Source organism: Rhinolophus sinicus, linkage group LG05 (genome assembly GCF_036562045.2).
Source record: "Rhinolophus sinicus isolate RSC01 linkage group LG05, ASM3656204v1, whole genome shotgun sequence".
Taxonomy (NCBI): Eukaryota; Metazoa; Chordata; class Mammalia; order Chiroptera; family Rhinolophidae; genus Rhinolophus; species Rhinolophus sinicus.
Genome location: NC_133755.1, coordinates 6,028,771 through 6,047,758, shown reverse-complemented (window position 1 = coordinate 6,047,758; position 18,988 = coordinate 6,028,771). Strand labels below are relative to the sequence as shown.

Genomic DNA, 18,988 nt, shown 5'->3' with positions numbered 1-18,988 from the left:
TGTAGACCTGTTCGGACTGCTTTCAGAAGGCAGTTCTGTCCATCATGTAAAGGGCAGATCTGTTTTGCACTAAAACGAGTAGGAAGTGATATTCTGAGCTGAGAATGGGAGCACTTGAGAGAGCAAGTTTGGAAGAGAAAGATTATTCTTTATTGAGCATTTGAATGTTAGGAGGGGACGGGGCAGTGTCCAGCAGAGGGTCTCAAACCTGACTTGGGGAACTTTCTAAAATGTACACATTTTGGGCCCCATCCCAGGTGTACTGACTCAGAGCGTCCAGGGGGCAGGCCCAGAAATGTGTATCTTTAAAGTGCTTCCCAAGTGGTTGTGAAGCTCTGCCTGCACCGCATTGTATCGCACAGTAGAAAGTGTAGTTTCGAGATGAGCAGGGCTGCAGATACAAAATGTTAAGACTTGTAAATAGAGGTTATGCTAGAAGTGGGAGTGAATGAGATTGCCGCTGGGGAACATGTGGAGACAGGAGAGAGCCGGACCTGGGGCCATTTACAGGGAGAGTGAGGAGGAGGAGAAGGAGCCAGCTGATAAGTTTAACAGGAAGGGACAAAGATGGTAAAAGAGCCAGCAGTTTTTGATGTAGAGTAGAAGCTAAGACAGGAGCGATTCAGTGAGCACTGTTCAGCATGTCACAAGTGTTGCGGAAGTTGAGACAGGAAGGAAAGAACTAAGATTTATTAAATGCACCTGTGCTGCCAACCTAAGTGATGATGCTATAATATTTACTTATTATTTAGTCTTTTGATAACCCAGTGGAGTTAATGGTGCATAGGTTTTTTCTTTTTTCTCTTCTTTCTGTCCATCTGACTTTCTTTCTTACATCTCAGGAGGTAAGGACAATTGGGGCGTTTGCCCAGGGTTGGTCACCCAGCTGGTGTGTGGCAGAGCCCTGTTCAAGCCAGCCTTTCCAGATTCCGGAGCCCACTGTTCCATGCTACTCTCCCCAGAAAGATGCGAAACTCGACGTCTTTGTAAAGAGCTCTTCATCTGTAATAGTTGAGAGGATTTCATTATAATACCGGTGGAAAGTCAAATTCTGACAAGTTCAGGAATAAATTGCAGATGAGCATGCTGGGGTCCTAGTTAGTACTGAGTGGTCTAAAGTGGGGCCTGGGCTAAGTCTGAAGGTGAGTAAAGCCAGGTGGAATTGAAGTTGGACAGAGGTGATGCCCAGGTTCCCCTGGATTGCGGGAGAGTTTGAGGGGCTGCAGATAGTGATGAGACACAGTTCTTGACCTGTGCTGTCCCATTTGGTAGCCACCAGCCACAGGTGACCATTGAGAACACATAGTGTGGCTACTCGGAATTGAGATGTGCTCTACGTATAAAAGACACACCAGATTTCACAGACACGGTATGAAAAAAATGCAAAGTAGATCATTAATTTTTTATATTGATTATATATTAAAATGGAAATATTTCGGACTAACTGGATTAATGCAGTATATTAAACTTAATTTTATCTGTTTTTTTTAAATGTGTCCACTAGAAAATTTTAAATCCAGCATGTGCCTTACGTGGTATTTCTATAGGACAGTGCTGGTCTAGATATGGAGATCTTTTAACAGTTTAGGATGCTGGTACGGTGCAAGGAATTAAACGTCAGCCATGGTGGGCAAGGTGGTGCTTTTCCACCGAGTTCCGCGTTGATCTCATCAGAGTGGAGGTGTTTTGTTCTTGTAGTAGTCACAATAGCATTTACCCACCTAATAAGAGGAACAGTCATTCCTAATACTACTCTATATCCAGTCCATTTTCAGATGTCCCTAATTGTCCCCCAAAAGCCTTTTTGAGCCCATTTTTTAAAACTAGGATATAATCAAGGTGTGCATTACATTTAGTTATGTGTATGTAGTTCCTTTCAATCCAGAATAGTTCCCTTATCTCATCTTTTTTTTTTCCCCCTTCTCTGTGACACTGACTTTTCCAAGATCAGGTCAGCAATCTCGTGGAATGTCTGTCAGCCTGGATTGATGTGATTGTTTTTCATGGTCTAAAATGTTGTTTAACTCATTGCTGCATCCCCTGTACTTTTTCTAAAATAGAAGTTAAATCTAATGGCTTGATGCACTCTAGGTCCAACATTTTGGACAAGAACAATACCCAGGGCTGCTGGGTCCTCCTGTCAGCTCATCCCACTGATTCAGCCCCGTGCGTGTGAGGACATGTGGTCACGCTGTGAGGTGACCACTAGGTCTCTTCACTGCCAAGTTTGATTTTCTGAAAGGTAAAAATGTTAGGAGTGCTGTTTGGGACAGAGGCCACGACTTTGCTGTCCCATGACCGAGAAGAGGTTAATCAAACACAAAACTAGCCAAATAATTTATTTCATGCAATAGCAAGCGCCGTAGGCAAATGCCTCAGCTGCTTCTCTGGGGTTTGGATCCAGCGAGGTTGATTCCTGCCTGTGCTTTGGGTCTTTCCTTTGCTTCACCGCTCCTCCCTCTAACGCTGTTCTGTGTGCTTTGTGCTTGATATTTTAAAAAAGCTAAAACGTTCCTCCTCCTTTGTCTTCTCACTCGTTTTGGAGTGATTAAAGCCAAATCACGATGACTCTTTTGTAATGTTTTCTAATACTGAGACTGCTCAGCTACTGGGAAATGGTTCCGCCCTCCTGGCCTCCCTTGGCTCCTGCTCTTCCTGCTCATTCAGCCGTGTCAGTGTCAGGCAGTGTCTGCAGGTCAGGGCGCCCCAGCAGCAGCGCTGCCCTGCGACTTAGGTGCACGCAAGGTGGTGCTTGCTGAGCGCACACGTGGCCAAGCCCCGCCCCAGCCCTGTGCGATCAGGCTCACTGGCTCCAGAGCCCCAGGTAGAGAGGAAGACCTCATTCAGGCCTTCACACTTGTGCAGATTCCCAACTTCCGTTTTCTCACCTGCCTCTCCTGTTAAGTGTGCGGCAGCCTTTCATTCTCTGTCAGCGTCCTCTCCATACAGAGAAAAGAGCTGCTCGGGTCGCCTGTCAGTATCCTTGGTGCTCTGGGTAGTAGAGTCACAGCTCCCGCCTTGTTATCACGCGGTATTGATCCCACGGCCAGGAGCGTCCCTGCCGGTCCCCGGCGCGGTTAGCTCTCACCGATCGTCCGTGCTCAGCTCTTCCGCCCCAACGATGCCGTGCGTTTTAGTGCAGCGCTTCTCAGATGCAGCCGGTGAAGGACCAGGGTTTTATTTTTCCTTTGTTTTCAAATGTCCAGTCCATTGCAGATTGATACGATACTTTTGTAAAGTATAATAAAAATGAACTACTGGAAAAAGGACCACACATTTGGATCTCACTGCAATGTCGAATTGCTCATACAGGTTTCTGAATTTTGCCTTTCCATTTCTGTACTTCCCTGCCAGCCCCGCACCAGTTTTCAGATTGGCCCTGGGAGCACGCTGAGGAGTTCTGGCAGAGGGTTCGCTTTCTGGTTTCCAACTGTGGGATTCAGTGCATCCTTTAGCACCTGCAGATGAGTAAGGATACGTGCGTGTGTCTGGGAGGGCACCGTTCTATCAGAGTCTGCTGTCACACCTGGCTGTACCTTGCACACTGTACTGTGTCTTCCTGGAGGTCTGTGCTTTTGATTCTAGGTGCTGATGTCTTTCCTTGCCCTTTAAAATTCATGTTTTTATTGTTGGAACCATAATAAACATCAATATAAAGGAAATTTAACAGGAAAGCCATACATAATTTCACATTACTCTTTTCATTAGAGGAATTCTTGTATTAATTGTGTGTTTGTACGTTTTAAATTGTCCTCACACTAGATATATAATTGTCTTTTGCTTTTCAGACTGACATTATATTAGAAAGTTTCCGTGTTGCTATATGGAGTTTATATTTGTGCTTTTTTTTTTTTTTTTTTTTTTTTTTTTTTTTTTTTTTATTAAATTTATTGAGGTGACAGTTGTTAGTAAAATTACATAGATTTCAGATGTACAATTCTGTATTACATCATCTATAAATCCCGTTGTGTGTTCATCACCCAGAGTCAGTTCTCCTTCCATCACCATATATTCGATCCCCCTTACCCACATCTCCCACCCCCCACCCCCCACCCATATTTGTGCTTTTTAATGGTTTATTACTTGATTGTGCAAGGAGTCTTTTCAGTTGATCTTAGTTATTGGAGTTTTAGAGTCCGTGTTACACGGGCTTTGAAGTCAGAATATCAGCTGCTCTGCTTACGAGCTGTGTGGTGACCTTGGCCAATGCCCTTTTTGAGGCTGCTGCCTGTCTGTGGGTGTAAAGCGCTGGTGCAGTGCTTCACTCTCCTCATCTTAATTTCTGCCCAACTGCCTCTTTATTTCAGTGCTTTGATTTGCTGCTTCTTTCTTGTTAGGAAATTGCAAGATGCGCTGGCTCTGTGTGGTTGGTTTATTTTCTCATCCATAATTGGTTTCAGTCCTGACCTTCCCCACTCAGTTTGGTCAGAGGTCAGCTTGTATCATTGTCCATATATGGCCAAGTGAGATCCTCCTCCATTGTAGCAAACAATCCGCTGAGTCCACTCTGCATTCTTTTGTGTAATCAGGTTAGAGATTTTTCTGTGGTTTGGTGGCTAGATGCGGCTGTGTTTCCTTGGGAATGTTTAGCGATCAGGTTGAGCCAGTGAGGCCGGGCCTAGGGGATATCTTCAGCGAGAGCCTCCTTCTTGGTCATAACATGTCTCTTCAGTCCTCGGAAGGGCGTCTTTAATCACGTCTCTAGGGTCCGGAAGTGGAGGCAGTACTGCCGGTGAGACGAGGGCAGCGCCTCTGGAAAGCTTGTGTCCTCCTGTCCCCACCTCAGGGAACATGTTTCCAGAGCCAGAGAAAGTGTCCCGATGGAAAACTATGGGGCTACGGGCTGGGAAAATGTCTCTGATTGTTGTTTTGCTCTAATGTAGAAATATTTTCTCCACTTCTCTATCTGGGATGTTTTCATGGTGCGTACGTGTAGTTTCGTAAGCGTTGGTTCAGCGCGGTCTCCCACTTCGAAGTCCCATGCAGGCTGTGGGTCTGCCGAGGCCGCTTGCTGATCCGTGGGTGACCTCATCTAGCTCAGCATTGCATTTCTGTAACAACGTAAATATCCTTTTTACAAGCTTTTGTATTAACAAAAGAACAAAAAACACTTGAAAACAGAATCAAATCGCTGTCCTTAACAGTTGGTGTATTTAATTATGATTGTGTGGTCTGACAATCCAAACGTCTTCCCGCTGTGGATTTCTGTATTGTATTTTACAAATAGATTTTAAAAATGAGTATAATTTGGTTGATTTGTAAAAATGTTTAAAAACAAGAGCTCTTGGCTTTGAATTTTAGCTCTAAAATTTTCTAGCTTGTGACAGGACATCAGTCCCTTTGAGCTTTGTTTTTTGATTTATGAAAAAGGGATGATGTTAGTTCTCATTTCAGAGAGTTGCTGCATGTTCACTAAGATAATATATGTGAAAGTGCTTAGTAAATTTTAAAGGACTCCCCAAATGGGTCTGATTTCAGTTTTATTTAAAGTGCATCGTTCTAGAAGGGGGCCATGAGAATTGGAGCTGCTTCAAGAGACTTTGGGGGAAGAGTAGGTTGCAAATGTGGCAACGAAGAGAACAGAACTGAGACATCTAAATCCTTTGCTTCTGTACCAAAGAGTAAGGGATTCGTAGGTCACTGTGGTTACTAGGGTTACAGAGAAGCCTTTGATGAATGCCAGAAAGTTGTCCCTTACTTCAATTTTGCTTTCTTAAAATGGTGACCCGAGAAGACTGCATTATTAAGCACTCTATTAAAATTCCTTCGAGAGTTAAATATTTGGTGTAGTAAAGGCTGTTAGATTCTTTGCTGGTGTAGCTCCAGATATGGCAGCATTTCCCTGAAGTCGTTTTGTTTTCAACTCAGGTGTGAAGTTTAATTCAAATATTAGGAGCTATTATATGTTGCTGTGACATTTTTTGGGAAATACTTTACGTTGGTTGGTTGATTCCTAATTGAGAGAAGGAAGCCTTTCTTCTTATCTTCCTTGTTAGTATTATGATAAATAGTACATCAAAACTGCATTTTATTTGTGTATCTGAAGCTTAAAACTCCCCCCCCTTAAAACTGATGCCAAACTATGTAGACCTGAGCACTTTCTGGTGGGAACTGCTCCTTTACTTGGTTATTTAGTACAGGTCATCTCAGAAACCCAAGGTGCCCCAGCTGGCGGGGGAGGGGCTGAAGCCCAAGACCTGACTCCCGGGGTGTCCGGCTGCCAAACACTGTGTTCTGAGCACCTCGGGCATTTCAGAATGTGAAACAAATAGGAAAGGGTACTTTTCTTTTCCTCATGTGTTTACCTTTTCTTTGTGTTTATTTTTAGGAATGCTTCTTACCGCCAATGAAACCCCCAAGATGGGCATCTATTACATTCCGGTAAGAATACAAATGGGAGTTCAATAAAAATAGCACAAGCAAAGATACTTTATTTTTAAACTGGATCTATTGAGGGACTTTGGGTCTGCATGTGGTGGTGTAAATTATACACTGTGGACTCACTTGTAGCTTCACTTTGCTTCCTGGAGCCCGTAAAACAATACTTAACCATTCTTTCATGGGAAAGAAACTACTTAATATGAGATTAGAATAGACATGAGAAATTAGTCTTTATTCTTCAGATTTACATGTGTTTTTCTGTTTCCAAGTATTTCAGAATCTTAAACGTTCAGCTATTACTGATCAAGAAGTCAAATTGTAAAATAAAAGTCCTGGACTCTTCTCGTCATCTCACTGTACTTTGTCTCTTTTAAAAATGAGTGACATGTAAAACAAATTATCTTAGATTGACATGAGCAATGATGACATGCAGTTTACAATCCTCTCCTTCTGTTGTTAATTCTTAAAGAATTCTTCCCTTACGTATGCTGGAAGCTTCCCCACCTTCACCTTTTAGTTTATAGTAGGAAGGAAACCTAGTGAAATACAGTCTCCTGAACAGCAAACCACATAGTACAAAGTTGGCATTAGATTGCTTTCCCGTCCGCAAACATCTCCCTTTTCTGAGATTTGGGGAGAAGAGAGTGAGGGTTGCTGAGGATCAGAACTTGAGTGGTGAGCTCTTTATAACCACTGTCGGCCTCTAGTTATGAAAATTCTTCATACTTACGATGGCTCTTTTATAATAGCTCAACCACGTGTGTATCCCCACCCTCCACTCCCCCCAAAAAGTATTCTGGCCGATGTTAACTTTCTGTGGTTTCAGGAAACTGGTGTGTTGTTGAAAGCACTTCGAGGTTCCTTTTGGTTGATAGCAGAATGAAGGTCATTCAAACAGCAGCTTTTCCGAAGGTGTCATTTGCTCCTTTTCCCTGCACTGTCACAGATGCGGCTTCCATATTCCTATCAGTTTATCCATTTTTCCTTGTCTTCATCTGTTCAATAAGTATTTCTGGATGGCCTCACTGCGTGTCAGGCACAGTGCCATGTGCTGGCTACATGATAGTGTCTAGGGCCCAGCCCCTGTCCTCAAGGAGTTTGCCCTTAGGGAATAAAACAAGAAAGCAGGCGGTTTCAATTCAGTGTGATGAGTGCTGAACAGAAGTAAGGACTTGAGAGTACTTAGGAGGTGAGGCACTTAACCCCGTGTGGGGCCGGGAACTGGTGGGAAGAGTGGAGGGTACCCAGAGAGACCTTCCAGAGGAATTGGTTTCTAAGGAGAGACGGGAAGGTTGGTGAGGTGTACCGGATGCAGAGGGTGGGGTGCAGAATGGGAGAAGGATCTGGGAAGTAGAGGGAACAGTGTGTGCGGATATCAGGGAGAAAGTCATTTACATGGCTGAGCATTTGCGCGAGAGGTTTGGGGTGAGATCTGAGGCTGAAGAGACGCTCAGCAGCCAGAGCGCAAACTCATCTAAGCCAGGTGTGGGACTACAGGGCAAGCAGTCCTGGAAGGTTCCGAGGGGGAGTGGTATGACCAGATTTGCATTTTTGGAAGGATTATTTTGGCTGTGCCACAAGGAGAATGGATTAGATTGGATCTCATCCAGAGGCAACAAGAACAGGCTGTAGCAATCTATTGGAGAAGTAATGGTACCTGTGTTACCTGGACCAGGCCTCCCATTTTAGTGGTTGGAGCCTTTGGGGTTCTGGGCTAATTTGAGAGAAGCCTGATCTGGCAGGCAGTAATTTCAGAGGTTTATTATCCTTGAGTTGCCAAATGGCACACCTCAGAGGTGTTCATTGATGAGACTTGTATAGTTCCCCAGAAATGCCTTCCCTCATGCAGCATTGGTCTTCCCAGTGTCAGCCCCCGTGGGGAATATTGTCAGGAGAGGCAGAATAAGTCAGCTTGCCCCCAACCTTTACCTCTCATTCTGGGAGAGGTCTCTTCTCATCTTCTTCCTAGGAGTGCTTACTATGTTTTGATCTTTAGTAACTGCCTGTAAGATGCTAATGTCTTGAATCATAGAGCCTTCGTCCATGTCAAAACTGTCGAATCAGCCAGTGGGAAGGTGAAAGCACTTTAAGACAGAGCATGAAGGGCTGCATTGGGAGGTCTGCTTCATAAACGAGGACCCGTAGGTTGGAGAGCCCCTTGGTGTGGAGGTGGGGGGTCTTGAATTCTTTTGCAGCAAGGCCATCTTACTGGCTTGTGCTAAGATGGAGGCGATGGGGTGGAATTGGCAGGGTTGTGAAGGTTGTAAGATAGGCTTGGTAATCGATTAGGTGTGGGTAGTAAGGAAGAGGGAAGAACCAAGATGATGGTCCAGTTTCTCTTGGGTATATGTGTGGATGAGGAGATCAGTCCCTGAGTCCAGGAAGAGAAAGGGAGTATTAAAAATTTTCCCTTTGGTATCACGTTCTGCATTTTGTAAAATGACCTTTACAAGGAACAAACACACAGCTTTTTTGATTATGCAAACTATGCATAGTTCTATTTATTCCAAGTGTTAACAAAATATAAAAAAATAAAGACCACCATTTTCCAGTTGATATTAGTAAGTATGACTAATATTTGGATGTACTGTCTTTCAGTTATGCTTACAGTGTTAGGTGTGCAAAGTCATATTTTATATACAAATTTGTATCCTGGTTTCTTCAGTTAGCCATAGAAATGTTATTTCTAAGGCATTAAAGGTCCTTAAAATATTTTTAGTTATCTCCATGATAGAGTCTTAGAACTGGAGGAAACCCATTATTTACTTCCGACTCTAAGTCTATTTCTCAGGGCGGGTTTTACGTGCCAAGTAGTAGGGACTCTAATTAGCCTGCATGACAGGGGCTGGATGCTGGCCAGGTGGTAAGAAGCTGCTGCCATGACAAATGTTAGCTTATCTTATAAGACTTTAATTTCAGCTTTCTAACTCAGATTTAACAGAAAACTGAAAAAAACCCACAGCGACAACTCCCAGGTGACCATATGTGTGGGGACAGTGAGCGCATACATTATTCTTGTTCAGTCTTGTGCTGAAAGTTGCACTTAGTTGTCCCTCCCTGACCTGCCTTTTTGCCTGCCGCCTTGCACGGAGTGAGGTTTTTAGAGCCACTGTCTTTACATGGAACCTGCTCTGTGTGATACTCCTTCAAAGCATGGAGAGCCCAGGCCTCTGAAAGCCTGTCATTTTTCATAAGATTTGATCAAACTTACCAAGCTGATGTTTAGCACAAAGGTTGACTTGAGGCGTGCGGAATCAGCGAAGTGAGTATTTAATATGTGATTCATGCCAAATATAGGCAGTTTGGGCTGTGATTTATGTTGACATCTTATAAATCACGTATGAAAACTCTTTTTTTCCCCTCTTTGGGGCTGTGCTAAAAATGAAGACAACCAAATGTTCTTTTAGCTTGTTAATTTTTGCCTTTCTTTCTTGTACACTTGAACTCTTTATCAATTAAATGTAATTCCTGATTTACACACTCTCTGCCACTTACATATCCCCATAGCTAACGAGTCTTCTGTGACCAGATGGGTCTTCTCCAGCCCTTTTCCCATTTTCCCAGTGCTCTCCTATTTTCCCTCCTCAGAGACCAGGATCTGTTATTTTGTTTGTTTGCTTTTTAAATTCCAGGACCTAATTCAACTGCAGTTCCCGAGAATAATGCCAGAAATTGTTTTTCAAGTTTGGTTTTCCTCTGGAACGTAATTTAATCTTAGGCTGGTTCTTTATAATTAACACCGTTCGAAACTATGTGGACTCCAGAGGGACGCCAAGTCCCGTTTGGCACAACCCCAAACCCAGCCAGCGTGGTTAGTACTGTTTCTGCAGGAAATGTTCTGAGTTCCGAACCCTCAGGGTATCAGCGAGCTCCTGAAACTTCTCGCTACGGGATAATTGATTGCTTGCATACTTGATAATACATATGCCAGAATATAATCTTTATGTGTAAGATAAGATCAGTTCCTCTGCTCTGATAATACATTCTAATCAGCCAGATCAGAAAATCTTGGTGTGATGCAATCGTTGTGTTTGGGAGTGTTGATAGATTTCCAAAAATACTGCCTGTCCAAGAGATTTAATGGAGATTCTGTTAAGAGGCTAAACTCTTTCCTGGAAAAATACAAAAGGAGAATGTGAAAGAAGGGCATTTGGCTTTTGTTGGACCATTTTTGAAACTTGTCCAAAAGTTGGCTTTGCATCTAGGGTAGGATGGACTTATCTGTTTTAAAGACTGGAAACAATACCTGTGTTTTTCTTCCTGTGCTTTTAAGTGCAGTTGCTGGAAGTGCTCTGTATGTTCTTCCCTAAGATTTGGGTTTGAGTCTAGGCCGTGATTGGTCCAATTGATCCATTTCCATACAAAGCCGAAATGAAGACTCATTTATGTTGCCTAATTTGCTATTCAGAGAATTCCCCGGATACTACAAGAGCTCTTTGGCCCACTCGTGTGTGTTGAAATGGCCCTGAATATATTAGTGTCCGTGTAGAATCCTAAACATGATCATCATGTTTTTATCTAAAATGCTCATTTCAGCAGAGAGCTATCAGACGTAGTGACAAAAGTAATTTTGTTAGAAATTCCTATTTTATAGTGCCAGTAGCAACATATTCTCTTGGCTTAGAGAGGTGATGCCAGATGCAAAGAAAACCACCCCCCGGGGAATTTGCCAGCATGCAAAAGATACACGGAAAGGAACATAAACTGGACAAGTATGGTAGTTGCTGAAATGTCTTCACATGAAAGGATTTTTCAACATAATACAAAGAACGAGAAGCTTTTGAAACACAGATCATTAGAGCAGGAAGGGGAATTTGAGGTCATCTCCTTAATTTACAGGTGAGGAATCAAGTTATTTGTTCAAGGTCAAATGACAAGTTGGTGGCAGAGCTGGGTCTAGAAGGCATTCACTTCATTCCACATTGCATAGTGTGGATTTTGGAATTAGTCTGACCTGAATTTGGTATCAGCTTTGCCACTTACACATTTTGTGACCTTGAATGAGTTACTTACCTTGTCTGTGCTTTAGCCTCTTGAACTACAAAAGAGAAATGACGTTGTAAGGCAGTTGTGTGAGATAGATGCACTTTTCAATCATTGATCATGGTTCCTGGTCCATGACAGCTGTTCATCTGATTATTGCTGTCCTACTTTTTTGCAGTGAGCAAAATTCAAGGGGTTCAGTAGCAAAGAGGATTTATGTTTAGCATTATGGAGACATGGACCTATATGTAGCATTTAGAAGAATGTGATGCTAAGCAAAATAAAGATATACTGAAAATGCTGTGACAATATTGTAAGTGTGAGCAAGCAGAAAGATTTCAGGGACCATATGGGGTTGTTTAGTCTGTTACAGATCGTGTGCAATGTAGGTTGAGAAATAATTATTGAATGCCATTGGTTTTGCTGTTAATTATTGAATCAGAAAGCAGTGATGAAATCTGATTGCTAACATAAGAAATCTGACTTTTGAAAGTGAAATCCCTTTCCCTCCATTATATCAACTAAGCACACTTTTTATAGAAAATGGCGAATAGAGTGAGAGACCGCGTGAGCACTCTCGCTCAAGCGTTCATTTCCAATTCTATAGCCACCCAGCCATTCTGCTTGGTGGGCATATGTCCCCCAACGAAACTGGAGGTGGGGAGAGCCTTTCTCAGTGAAGAGAGCTCAGCCGTACTCCCAAAAGCGTCCACTGCATATTACCAGTTACCTTCTCTTCTTTGTATTTAGGAAGGTCTAGTTATGTGTCATTCCTGGGAGAATTGAAAAAGCAGTCATTTAATTATTCTTTTTGCGTGATGTGATTGAGGTGAGGAAGGCCATTTGGAAAAGGCTGCTTGAACGTGTTGTTTTCTCCAAGAGGTGTTTGTCCCCACTACCTCTCAGAGCATTACCACATTAAGTGTGATTCCGATCATTTAAGATTCAGGGTTTGGGGGTGTGACAAGGCCACTAAATGCAAGTCACTCACTGTATCTGGTCCTGTTCCAACAAATGAGGAAAATGCGCTCTTTTAGACTTACTGAAGGAGGCCCTGAAGGGATTTAAGTTTAATTCAACTATACTCTGTTTAGTGTTATCTGCTTGACTTTAGAGCCTGATCTCTATGTAAGAGGTTAAACCAATGAAATGAAACTTCAGAAATATTAAGCTCAATGCATAGAGTAGGAAAAGGGAAAATATTTTTAAAATACAGTGAGCAAGTTCAGAATGGGTGAGCTAGAGCTTAGCAGCATCTATGAAAAAAAGATCTGGGAGTTTTATTCAGCTGTAAGTCAAAGGAATAAATATTACGCAAAATGTTGGCAGTGATTCTACGTGTGAATGGAGGTGGAGAAGAACCAGGTGGTTTGATGAAGGCTGATGGTTGGAGAAAGCTGAGAAAAGAGTTCAGGCATTTATCACGCATCATCTGGAGAAAGCATGTCTTTAGGATGTAGGAAAAGATTAAGGTCATGACAGAAAGGCACCTTATGTGAGGGGTAAAGAAAATGATGGGGCATTGGACTGAAGAAGAAAATTCTCTTTGTTGAGAGTGCAGGAAGAGCTATCAGACTATGGGAAGGAGAGAAAGGCTGACCTTTCAGAAGGTCTAAAAAGACAAATTTGAATGAAAAACACTTCATTTTAAATTGAGTTCAACTTTGAGTTCAAAGATGCATATTTTTAGATGTCTTGATTCATAATAATGCAAATGGGACATAGGCTTAGTCTTGTCCTCCAAGAAAAGCATTTTAAAGGTCAATCCAAGCCTATAAGAACAATCTGGAAAGATAGGACATCTCAGGAAAGGTGAAAGACCTAATTTTATGGAGAAAAGAATGTAAGGCACATACAGGCAGAACCTAGCAGGTAGTGGAAGAGTTAGATTCCACACTTCGTGTATTTTCATCACCTTTTTCTGATTAACAAAAAGGGAGAGGAATGCAAAGCAGATGTATTTCTTTTTAGTGAGTTTCTTTTCTAACCCAAGCTCACAGCATATCTGTCATAATTGAATTTTATCTTATGCATGAAATTGCTTTATAAGTCCTGGTGTTCTGTTATAATTTTTCAACTATATATTCATAACTATCAAATGGGAAGTAAGGCACAAAAGTCAGGTGGCTAATAAAGTATTTTGTTCTGATACAAACAAGTTGTTTGTGTCTTTACAGAGGGGAAACGTGGGCTTCCTATTGTGATCTAAACATTTTCAGGCAGCAACATAGTATCTGTGGCATTTTTCTCAGCAAAGGAAATCCTCTCCATTTCCCATCACAATTTATTGGGTCACAAGAATAGCAGACACACAGAAAGCATGACTGTGTGACACTCAGGAAGTAATTTTCTGAGCATCCTGTCACATTTTCAGAAGTTAATTTCAGTTCTGCCTGGGTAAAAATACTTGTAATTTCCATATGGAAATATCTGATGCACGTATGACATTTTATTATGTTAATGTTTCAAATGGTACTTGTTTTTGTTTCAACAGTTACACATCTGGCATGCCCATCTTCTTGAAAATAAATGATGACTTCCTATTCAGGTGCTAGTTAGTTTGAATCAGTTATTTACCAAAAGTCTTATCTCCCAGCTCTGGCTGGTACCTTCATCTTGGAGCTGACCGCGTTGCTCTCTTTGCCATTCTTGTTTTGGACAAGATAGAGTTAGAAGTAAATCTAGTATTCCAGTGTCCTCTTGGTGTGGTCACATAGATGGTGGTGATAGATACGAGTTTTCACAGCCAAGGATAGGTTTTAGTTGTTGAGTGTGCCAGACTGCTCAAATCACATGGCAACTCCATTGATTAATATGTCCCTTACCTGCTCTGGTCTTTTTTGTTGTATTTTGATTTTTTTCCTTAAAAATAGAAGGCAAGTTATGCAGATACCCAAGAAATTAAAAGGCCCTGCTTATACAGGAAATAGAAAGTTCTAAGACTTGCGCTGTCTTTCCTTGATTCAGAGTTCTTAGATCCCAAGAAGTTTTTTGTCTTCTGAGGCCCACGTACTCAGGTGAAAGCTCCATGGAGACCAGACCTTTGTTTCACTTTTGTTCTGTCCCATGTGCCAGAACAGAGTCTGGTACTTCGTAGGCTCTTATTGAATACATGCTGATTTGAAGGAATGATTATTGATACTTCATTTTTTAAAACTTACAGAAAAATTTCAAATATCCATAAAAGTGGAGAGAAATATAATGACCCTCCCATCTACCCATCCTTCGCTTCAGTAGTATCAGCTTTCCCCCTGTGCTTTTTGGAGGGATGGAGGTGGGACTAGCTTGCATTACTAGCACTTTAAATTGCTCTAGAAGGTAGTTGTTGAAAGTTGTTACATGGGAATGAGTACTTGATCTTCACATTGACACTAATCATTTAATATTTACCTTTTTGAGGAACAGAACATTATTCTTGGTTGAAACAAAAATAATGTATAAATGATAGTGGTGAGGCACATTGAAAGAAAGATGAGATCTGCGTATCTATATTTCTTGCATATTGCATGTATCATGCATTCATTCATTCATATAATTGACTTTATTTTTTAGAGCAGTTTTAGGTTCACAGAAGAATTGAGTGGAACAAACAGAGAGTTCCTGTATCTGTCACACACGCACACTCACTCACGGTGTACACCCCCCCCGTCCACCATCAGCATTCTGCACCGGAGTGGTACATTTGTTATAATCAGTGAACCTACACTGGCACGTCATTATCACCCAAAGTCATTAGGATTCGCTGTAGGTGTACATTCTGTGGATTTGGACACGTGTACCAAGTGTGATAAAAAAAAAAAATATGGTGAGTGTTTAAATTAAAAAAAAAAATTATTACAATAGAAGACACATTGCCATTAATCCCCCTCAAAATACTCCCCCTTGCTTTGAACACACTTATCCCATCGTTCTTGCCACTTTCTGAAGCAGTTCTGGAAGTCTTCTTTCGTGAGTGTCTTTAGTTGTGCTGTTGTGGCTGCCTCGATGTCCTGAATCATTTTGACTTTGGGGAAGAGCCAGAAGTTGCACGGGCCAGATCCAGTGAATAAGGTGGATGAGGACACACCATAATGTTTTATTTGACAGAAATTGCCATATGCCAGAAGCGATGTGTGACACGGAGCATTGTCATGATGGAGGATGATTTACAGCACGCTTTAAAACACACCTTCTCTCAACCATAGCTCACACCCAACTGACTGTACCAAACAAGTTGAAACTTGTACACACTGTTATTAAGGCTGCACATGCCACTTCCCGTATTGAAGATCCTTGCCTTTCCGTTGGATGGCACTCGGCAGCAGCATTCACCATATTTTGTGATCACACCTGGTCATACAATGACATGTATCCACCATTGTGTATCAGACGGAGTAGTTTCACTGCCCTAAAACTCCTCGTGTGCTCCACTGTTCATCTCTTCCTCCCTCTCCCCCCAAGCCCCTGGTAACCACTGACCTTTTTACTGCCTCCATAGTTTTGCCTTTTCCAGAATGTCATAGAGTTAGAATCATACAGTATGTTGCTTTTTCAGGTTGGCTTCTTTCACTTCGTAATGTGCCTTTAAGTTTCCTCCGTGCCTTTTTGTGGCTTGAGAGCTCATTTCCTTTTATTGCTGAAGGCTAGCTAGTCTGCTGTCTGAGTGGACCACAGTTTATTCAGTCACCTACTGAAGGACATCTGCTGCTTCGAGCTTGGCAGTTAAACATTCACCTGCAGGTTCTCGCATGGACATAGTTTTCAACTCCTTTGGGTAGATAGCAAGGAGCGTGCTTGCTGGCTCATATAACAAGAGCACGTTTAGTTTTGTAAGAAACCACCAAACTGCCGTCCACAGTGGCTGTGCTATTTTGCATTCCTGCCAGCAGTGAATGAGAGTTCCTGTTGTTCCACATCCTCGCCAGCATTTGGTGGTGTTAGTATTTTGGATTTTAGCTCTTTAATAGGTGTATAGTGGTATCGCATTGTTTTGATTTGAAAACATTTTTATATTGGTAACTGAAGAAAATACCACCCTATGATTTTTCTCTGTGTGTGTTTGACTAGACGTGTTGACTGGTTTTTAGTTTGAATTTTTGTAAGGCTGTGTCATTCATTCGTTAAACAAATACTTAGCAGCACCTTGCAGATGCCTGCACTAAGGCCTGGGATACCAAAGACGTTTTAAGATGTGGGCTTCCTGCCTGGGAGCGTCTAGTTTTGTAAAGGAACAGACAATACAATTGATAAGGGAGTGGGATAGGAGCACATTGTGGGGACAGTCCCAGAGAGCAGTTTCCAGGCTCTCGGCCTTGCGTGGGGAGGTGCTGGCTCGACTGGTTGGCCAATTGGCTACTGATATAGCTGCGGGGCTGAGTTGATGGGTTGGTTGGTTGGCAGGCAGAGAAGTGAATGGCGGACTGCGGATCGTGTGGCTACTACTGCGTGTGTCTTGCCCAGCCGCCAGAGAGAATATAGTGGTCTGACTCACCTACCTGTGGCTCCATGGGTGTTCCTTTTTGGCCTCACCATGTCCTGTGTTCTTACATGGGGAGCGGGACCAGAGACCCCGCAGGCCGCCCCGCACGACAGCATAGAAAAGTCACCTTCCCATGAGTAGGAGAGTGAGAGGGAATGCGGATGCCTGAGTTGAATTTTGAAGGGCATTCTGGAAGAATGAGACAAGGAAGAGGTGAGAAGGGCAGCGGAATCCGGGAGGTCATTCTACACACAGGGAATGGGAACAGACACTAAGCCTCAGCTCTGTGCAGTCTGTTCAGGAAGAGCTCGGGAGGGGCAGGAGATAGTAAACCTAGAGCGGTGTCAGGACCTAACCCCGACCCTTTTGTACCATATTAAAGTTTTGCTTTTTATGATTTTAGGTAGTGTGGCCCCCTTTGAAGTCTTTTATTCAGGGGCGTGAGATCAGATATGTGTGTCAGAAGGCAGTGGGTGATGGAGGGGACAGATGTAAGCGACAGTAAGAAGGTACATTCTTAGAGCTTGGTGACCCCTGGGACTGGAATCTAAGGGGGAGGTGGGGAGCTGAATGAACCGTGGGACCACTCGCAAAGACAAAAGCTACCGATGGAGGAGTAGATGCTAAATTCAGTTTGGAAATGTTCAGTTGTCCTGAATTCTCTCTCCCATGTGTATGTGTTAAAACTCTGGAGCTTCAGATAATATTATTAGGTTTTTGAAATTCCCAGAGGGGAAAAAATTCATCTTTCTTAGGCGCACTCGGAAAGTCTCTTCCAGTACCGATCCAGGTGTCAGTAAGGGCCTCAATCCCGAATTACGGGCTGGGCATTGCTTCTTTATAAAGATTACCTGAAATAATTGATGTTTCAGTTCAATTTTGTAAATGGCTTGTTAACCCTTGGTAACTATGTACGTATTATCTGTATCTGTGCCTCTGTCTTTTTGGGAATATTATTTGTTTGCTTTAAAAAAAAATACTTTAAAAAAATAATCATTGTAAAAATACATAACCTAGAAATGAGAAGTCCTTCATAACCACCCCTCCCACCACCATTATTAACAGGATGGTACACATTCTTTGCAGAATGAACTCAGTTCTCCCTCCGCCCCCCACACATAAATGTATACACACTCTGACGTGTATTTTAGCAGAACTGAGATCTCTTTATGGAGAGTTGTTTTTGTCACTTACTAATATAGCAATGTGATCAGCACATATAAATCAAACCCATTGTTTGCGTAGTATTTTATTATACAGATATGTCCTAATGTATTTACCTAGTTTCCTAGTCATGGATATTTACCACCCGTTTCTTTGAATTCTCTAAACCAGTGCTGCTCAGTAGACGTTTCTGTGATGATGGAAACGTTCTAGGTGTGCTCTGGCCAGTACAACATTCACTGGCCACGTGTGGCTGTGGAGCACTTGGAATGTGGGTAGTGCACCTAAAGAACGGCATTTTACATCTTGTTTCATTTTAATGAATTTAAATTGAAATAGCCACATGTGGCCAGCGGCTACTGTACTGGTCAAGGCAGCTGTAATTCTGCCAGAGCCGAGTTACGGCATCAAGCTGCTTGCTTGCACCACGTTACTTTGGTTTTTGAATGAAAGTTTAATGGTGTGTCATTGATGTTTAACGGTCATAGGAAATTTCTTTTGTAAATGTCTTTTAAAGAAATACTGTTCAGTGTTGGAGTCCCTTAAAGAAAGATCAACGATATGCTTGTTGAGTTTAGTTCCAAGAGAGAGTTTCTCTTCCAGACATGTCAGTATACCTGCCTTTATCTAGTAAAGGATATCTTTCTACCTTGTTGTACATCTCTTTTTACATTGGTTGCCAGGGAGCCTAAGGTTAAGTTTTGGTTCAGCTATATGTGGTCTTTTACTTTTCGTCACTCCCCCCCCCCCCACCAAACTACATAACTTTCCTTTAATTCTGAATTTAAAGATTTCATTATGTGTATGGCTTTTGTTGTAAAGCTCTTTTTCTGAAAATGGTTCGATTTTACATGAAGTGTTTGAAATGTATTCTGTTAACATTCAGAGATCTAACATTAAGTCAAGGTCCCTGAGACCTAACATTCAGAGACCTAACATATTCTAAGACTTCACTAAGAATAGACTAAGGCGGTGTCTACACTACTTCCCTCTCACACCCCT

General features: G+C 42.3%; 1 protein-coding gene across 1 annotated transcript in view; it reads left to right on the top strand.

Moving 5' to 3' along the window:
- The window catches only part of NOL10 (nucleolar protein 10), a 78,675-nt gene that overhangs the window by 25,165 nt on the left and 34,522 nt on the right, over positions 1-18,988 (top strand). The window contains exon 13 of the mRNA XM_019749090.2: positions 6,329-6,381. Coding sequence (XP_019604649.1) covers positions 6,329-6,381 — 53 coding nt within the window. The remainder of the gene's footprint in view (positions 1-6,328; positions 6,382-18,988) is intronic.